This window comes from Macrobrachium nipponense, chromosome 9, assembly GCF_015104395.2.
Source record: "Macrobrachium nipponense isolate FS-2020 chromosome 9, ASM1510439v2, whole genome shotgun sequence".
Lineage (NCBI taxonomy): Eukaryota > Metazoa > Arthropoda > Malacostraca > Decapoda > Palaemonidae > Macrobrachium > Macrobrachium nipponense.
Window position 1 is genome coordinate 84,413,159 of NC_061110.1, and position 7,500 is coordinate 84,420,658.

General features: G+C 42.6%; 1 protein-coding gene across 1 annotated transcript; it reads left to right on the forward strand.

Moving 5' to 3' along the window:
• Positions 1-660: 660 nt before the first annotated feature.
• Positions 661-1,944, forward strand: LOC135218124 (uncharacterized). The gene is made up of 3 exons (XM_064254270.1): positions 661-690; positions 993-1,237; positions 1,395-1,944. The coding sequence occupies exons 1-3, from the start codon at positions 679-681 to the stop codon at positions 1,810-1,812; spliced, it is 675 nt and encodes a 224-aa protein (XP_064110340.1). The 5' UTR covers positions 661-678; the 3' UTR covers positions 1,813-1,944.
• The last annotated feature ends 5,556 nt before the right edge of the window (positions 1,945-7,500 follow it).

Genomic DNA, 7,500 nt, shown 5'->3' on the forward strand with positions numbered 1-7,500 from the left:
CTAATATTTAGTAATAGGTCGTATTGATTTCGTTTTTGTATATTATTGTAGCTGTCGTTATTTCTATTTCTATTGTTGCTGTTGTTGATAATCGTCAATTTTACTAAAAAGCTAGTAAAATATTGCTATCTATATATTTCTTGCCAGTCATAAATTTAATAAAACTCTCACCGTTAATGAAATGGGTAATACTTGTAATAGTTAGGCTTCATGTTTCCCTTAGACATTAATATCAAATTTTGACAAATTCAGTAGCAGATATTGACATTTCCTATTTTATCTGAAATAAACTTTACGGTATTTAGATAAAGTTTTATGTTTTATCCTTAACGGCGGTTTTGCCTAAAGAACAAATCATAACATATTCATTTAAACTTTAGGAAGCAGATGTAACATAAATACTAATATTTCCTAAGCAATATAACTTATGAAATTGGCGAAAACCGCCTTCAGCGTTAAAGCTAAATTTAGGTTTCAAGGAAGCTAAACAATCCTTACAGAAAGCTGAAAGATACCTTGATTGTAGCCTCCCCTACAAATTCTGTAACATAATCGCTCAATGTCGCGACACAAACGATGAAAACTTTCTTGGCTGTCGAGTATAAAAGAAAATCGCAGGAAGGTTTTCCCCCAGCACACACTCGCCAGCAGTGGCAAAGACAACATCAGCAAGCAACAATGAAGTTTCTGGTTGGTATAGCCTAACCGTAATCTTCATTATCTTAATCTTTCAGTGGTTTACATAACTATAATATTTAGGATTCCCTTATATAATAATTGTATCTTATATATCACAATTCTCACTTTCGCTCTCGATGGATGGATCAATTGCTCCGTCGATCCATCGATCGATACTTATTTAGAGTATTTAAATGCAGCAATAATTTACAAGTGAATATTGTACGTAATATATGTTGTCCCATTTTGTCTTCTAAAATAGTTACAATTTATTCTTTTAGGAATCCATTATAAAATTTTATGTTATTTTTCAGGTGCTTGCACTCTTAGTGGCTTTTGCTTGCGCTTCTGAGATAGAGAAGCGAGAGGCGGAACCAAGTTATGGAGGATATGGCCACATAAGCTACCATCATCGTCCTTCCTATGGATATGGCTATTCTAATCACAATCATAAACGATCTGCTGATCCTGAACCTGAGGCTGAACCTTCCAATGGCTATGGCTCTTCTTATGGGTATCGGCCCAGTCGCCTATGCTACTCTCACCGCTATTACAAGAGGTTCTGCTGATCCTGAGCCAGAAAGCTGATCATTCCTATGGCTCTTCTTATGGGCATGGCCAGTCACCTATGGCTACTCTCACCGTTATCACAAGAGGTCTGCTGATTCCTGAGCCAGAAGCTGATCATACCTAGGCTGGCCTCTTATGGGTATCAGGCCAGTCGCCTATGGCTACTCTCACCGTTATCACAAGAGGTCTGCTGATCCTGAGCCAGAAGCTGATCATTCCTATGGCTCCTCTTATGGGTATCGGCCAGTCGCCTATGGCTACTCTCACCGCTATCACAAGAGATCTGCTGATCCTGAGCCAGAAGCTGATCATTCCTATGGCTCTTCTTATGGGTATCGGCCAGTCGCCTATGGCTACTCTCACCGCTATCACAAGAGATCTGCTGATCCTGAGCCAGAACCTGATCATTCCTATGGCTCTTCTTATGGGTATCGGCCACTCGCCTATGGCTACTCTCACCGCTATCACAAGAGGTCTGCTCATCCTGAGCCAGAAGCTGAACCTTCGTATGTATATGGCCACTCATATGGTTATCCCAGATACCGCCAAGTAATTTACGGATAAGGACATCATCAGCATAACAGATATATCCTAATAGCCAAAGAGGAGGACACAGATGACTATAGCTAGCAATAGATATTTACTTGTTGCTAGTTCTTGAATGTTCTTCAATTTCGACAAAACAATAAAGTATTAACACTACCTAAATCATTTTTATTGCAGTGATTCTCTTCACCTTCATTGTCTGAATTCATTCCAATAAAAGATTTAGATGTTTTACATCAGGAAATTACATTTCTTTAACAGACAGAATATATGAAAGTTTTAAGCAAATTCTGTCTGTACTATAAATCCTATGAAATACTGTGAAAGACTATTATCATTATTATTATTATTCTGTTGAATAAAATGGCAGAATTCAGCGAATTAATCTTATATATTATCTTTTCTATTTTTCTTATTACTAGCTTTTCTGGCTCAGCGATACTTCGCAATAATTGTCCAATACTCATATTGGGGATATTCTGAAATGGGTATTTTAATCAGAACAGGCTTTATTAATCAAAGACTGGTATTATCAGCATACTGGTATTATCAGAATACTGGTATATGGGAGGGCGTTCCTCTGGTTCAGATCAAGCAGGGGTCGTCGTCGGTGTTGGGTATCGGCCATAAGAGAGGTCAATGTCAAGCCGGGGTCGTCTCTGGTATTCAGTTGGTATTACTGCTGGTATAGCTCTGGCTTATCGCGACGTTTCAACCTTCTCGTAGGTCATCGTCTTGGCTTGTTAGCAGTAGAAGTGAAGAGATGGTGTCTGCATGCTGATATTTATAGCGGCTCGAATCCTAGAGCTGCGTTCTCATTGGTCGAACCGGTCTGGGTTGAAGTCTGGGATCTCTTCTCGATGGTTGCAGGGATGCAGCCGTGCGAGTGCTCGAGTAGTGTATCGGGGAATGAATGTCAGGAGTTCTACCCGCGGCAGGAATCCTATCATCCCGCTGGTGCTCCTGGATATTTGGGTGGTCGTTCGCTGCTGATCTTCGGGCGGCGGTAGGGAGGAGAAACGTTTCTTGGGTAATGTTCAAGTTAGGTTTCTCCTCTCCTATATGGAGGGCTTCCAGGATTCGTAAACGTCGTGGATCGGCGGTTTGGTCAATTATTTCGATATTAGGTATAATATAGCTCATTTTTATTCTTACTTTATGGGCAGTCCTGGCGTGATTATAAATGGCTCCTTCTTGGGCGTGGCAGGAGATTCTCTTGGAGAATCGCATGGTGGTCATACCAATGTATTTGCCGAGGCATCCTCGGACGGGGCACGTGTATCGGTGGACCACGCTCGTCTTCTTCAAGGGATCCTGCAGGGGGGGCGCTGGGTTGTTCCTCATCACCAGGCTGCTTTTCTTTTTCGTTTTATAATATATTATCAAATTAATGGTCTTGTCCTGATTGGTGGGGCTGGCGTTTCTCTTTATGATGGTCTTGAGGTCTTGCTCGTCCTCCTTATACCTTCGGTGAAAGTGCCCTTTGTAAAAAAGCTTGATGGGCTCTAGGATGTCAGGGCGGGGTTCCTGGAGGTACCAATCTTCAACTTTCTTTCCTATCACAGCATCGACGGCGATACCAATGGGAGCGCAGCTCTAGGATTCGAGCCGCTATAAATATCGGCATGCAGACACCATCTCTTCACTTCTACTGCTAACAAGCCAAGATGACCTACGGGAAGATTGAAACGTCGCGAGAAGCCAGAGCTATACCAGCAGTAATGCCAACTGAATACCAGAGACGACTCCGGCCTGACATTGACCTCTCGTATGGAATGATACCAACACCGACGACGACCCTTGCTTGATCTGAACCAGAGGAGCGCCTTCCCATATACCAGTATTCTGATAATACCAGTCTTTGATTAATAAAGCCTGTTCTGAATAAAGTACCACTTTCAGCATTATCCCCATATTGGACAATTATTGCGAAGTATCGCTGAGCCAGAAAAGCGAGTAATAAGAAAAATAGAAAAGATAATATATAAGATTAATTTGCTGAATTCTGCCATTTTATTCAATAGAATTTATTTAAAAGAGGGTCATCTTCCAAAATATTATTATTATTATTATTATTATTTTATTAAAAGTAATGGCTACTTCAGCAGCGTTACACCTGTAGAGATTCTTCTCTATTTTTTTTTTTGCGAATAGCGGCTTTTTCGGTGCTACTTAAACAGGCAAGTAGAGCGCCTATAGAGGTCATGGTAAAATACAGGGTCAAAATAGGTGTATATATTTGAATTTTACAGATAAACTATGATACATAGTCATCAAAGTCATTAACGATTTTCTCTCTCTCTCTCTCTCTGTCTCTTTCTTAAAGCGAGCTTTCGTATGAGCTGCCAGACATCCTCGGGCTGGGAAGCTGATGGGTGGACTGATCTTGAAGCGGGTGGCCGTCATCGTTATATCTGTGGTTGACAGCAGGGGGGTCTGCCCCATGCTTGTCTCCTATTGGCTGGTGGCGGTGAGTCTTGTTTTCATTGGTTGCCTGAGCCAGGTCTCAAGCCACTTTCTTCGAGCCGATGGTTGCGTTGCAGCATATACTAACAGCCACCTGGACCTCCTAAGCGGCGCTGTAACATTGATGGGCGTTGCGCTACGCTGTGGGACGTCACGGCTACTTTGATTTCCATCGGCTGCAGGAGTACCTCGTTCGGGGCGTTGTCATCTATAGAGATGTCATGATCGGGGGTGTCATTGTTGGTGGCAGGTCTTCTCATACTCGTAGGGAGGAGAAATTTCTTCCTGCGTCGTATTCAGAGTAGGTTTATTTGCTGGATGAGGAGCGCCTCCAGCAGGCGCAACCGACGGGCATCAGGAGATATGCACGAAGAAGGCCCCTTTCTCCACCCACCGTGGCCAGATGTTCCGCCAAAAGGACGGCGTGGCGATGGCTCCCCACTGGGTGGGGGTCCTCTTCGCTAACTTTATATGGGCACCGTGGAGGAACGGGTCTTCGCCAGGAATGCAGCAAACCCCGCAGATATGGACGTTATATTGACGACATCTTTGTGCAAGTCGACGCCGAGGATGAGGTAGAAGCCCTCCGTCAAGCATTTCAGCAGTGTAGTGTGCTGAATTACACAGTCGAACGCAGCTCCGACAATCGGCTCCCCTTCCTCGACATCCTTGTAAGCAAGACGGAAGACGGTCTCCGTACTTCAGTCTACACAAAGAAACCAATTTAGGACTTTGCCTCAACGAGATAGCGAGTGCCCCGCCAGATTCAAAAGCACCACCGTCAGGGGCCTTCGTCAGGAGGGCCCTCTCCCACTGCTCGACCTAGCAGACACTCACCAGGAACTCGACCGCGCCTCCCAAGTACTTGTGAATAACGGGTACTCCAATAAATTAATCAGCAAGGAAGTCCGCACAGCCCTGGAGAAATGGTACGGTAGTGAGAGCCCGCAGCCCCGCCCCCAGGATAATATCAAGCTGTACTACAAAGCCTTCATGAGTTCCCATTACCCGTGAAGAAGAGGACGCCATTAAGAAAATTATCTTTCTGATAATGTATCCCCGACTGACGACACCAAAAATATCGACTTAATAATATATTACCAGAATCGGAGGACGCGCGATCTTATTATGAAAAATAATCCCCTCTCCACAGGTATGAGAACCCCTGAATGCAGACGCATGTAGTGTACCAGTATACATGCCCAGTCCGCGAATGCAGCGGCGCCTACGTAGGTATGACTACCATGCGACTGTCGAAGAGACTCTCGTGCACAGCCCAAGAGGGGGTGCTATAAAGAATCACAAGCCCAGCACCAAACATCCACTAGGCCATCTCCCGGGATGTCCTCATAAAGAACACGAAGATCATCGGGAAGGCCCCTGATGCCCGTCGGTTGCGCCTGCTGGAGGCGCTCCTCATCCAGCAAATAAAACCTACTCTGAATACGACGCAGGAAGAATTTCTCCTCCCTACGAGTATGAGAAGACCTGCCACCAACAATGACACCACCGATCATGACAACTCTATAGATGACAACGCCCCCGAACGAGGTACTCCTGCAGCCGATGGAAATCAAAGTAGCCGTGACGTCCCACAGCGTAGCGCAACGCCCATCAATGTTACAGCGCCGCTTAGGAGGTCCAGGTGGCTGCAGGATATGCTGCAACGCAACCATCGGCTCGAAGAAAGTGGCTTGAGACCTGGCTCAGGCAACCAATGAAAACAAGACTCACCGCCACCAGCCAATAGGAGACAAGCATGGGCAGACCCCCTGCTGTCAACCACAGATATAACGATGAGGGACACCGCTTCAAGATCAGTCCACCCTCAGCTTCCCAGCCCGAGGATGTCTGGCAGCTCCAGACGAAAGCTCGCTTTAAGAAAGAGCAGAGAGAGAGAGAAGAGAGAGAGAGAGACAGAGAGAGAGAGAGAGAAAATCGCTTAATGACTTTGATGACTATGGTATCATAGTTTATCTGTAAAATTCAAATATATACACCTATTTTGACCCTGCCCTATTTTACCATGACCTCTATAGGCGCTCTACTTGCCTGTTTAAAGTAGCACCGAAAAAGCCGCTATTCGCAAAATAGAGAAGAATCTCTACAAGTGTAACGCTGCTGAAGTAGCCATTACTTTTAATAAAGTATGCTTGAGAGAGGGTCTGCTTCCTAAGTAATATTATTATTATTATTATTATTATTATTATCATATTATTATTATTATTATTATTATTATTATTATTATTATTATTATTATTATATTTGGAAGATGAACCCTTTTCATATAGAACAAGCCAGCAAAAGCAACTGACCTGTAATTCTACCTTCCAAAGAATATGGGTTTCACTCGAAAGAAGTAATGAAAGGTAATGAATATGACAAAAAGTTATTAGAAGACCACATAAATTAATACAACAATTAATAAATGAAAATTTAAGCAAAATATTAAAATACAGATTGAATTGTTTTTATGGTAGTATTATATTGCATCTGCGCTTGAGCTTCTGAAGTTCCAATTGCACGACGTCCAATAGTATGAGGAATAAAGGTCCTTTGAAACTTAGAAGTTCGATAGTGAGGCATATTTAATGCAACAAAAATGGTGAAATTTTCATGTGAACGACCTCGTTTCCTCGTCTTAAATTTGGTCTGTTTATCATGGTAGGCTTATTTGCATGTATCATCAAAGCATGGCTGGCAAGTTGTCCTTAATTTGATGATCTCTCTTACGGCAAACCTTATCAAAGTAGCCATTACCATTTAATTTAACGTTTTCCTGGAATCAAGATCTAATATAGCATCTGATAAATGAGAATGTTTTTCCCATTGTGTCATTAGAAATCTGCTGATTGACAAATATGTTATCACAGTGGCGCAATGATCATAATAGCTGGAACATCTTTAATTATGAGATCTACTCTGTTACCAGAAATATGTGTGGTTGCCTCAATTAGCTTGGCAAAATCGGAGGATAACAGAACTCAACAGCGATCTGTTAAATTTGAACTTAGCCACTCACTTTGTTTTGCATTACATTCTCCATAAATAATAAATGAAGCTTTTGAATCCTGTGACTGAGCCATAGAAATCCTTTCCAATAGACGGTCATATATGGAATCGTCAGTATTTGGATTGGGGTAAACAGCAAATACATAAACATTATAAAACTTAATGAAAGTTTTATAAGAAAGAACTTCGTGGCCATTACATTCCAAATTTTTCTGACGATAAATAGTT

Coding starts and splice junctions, on each gene's coding strand:
- LOC135218124 (XM_064254270.1), top strand. Junction 1,238..1,394: donor TCTCACCGCTATTACAAGAG/GTTCTGCTGATC, acceptor TATGGGTATCAG/GCCAGTCGCCTATGGCTACT.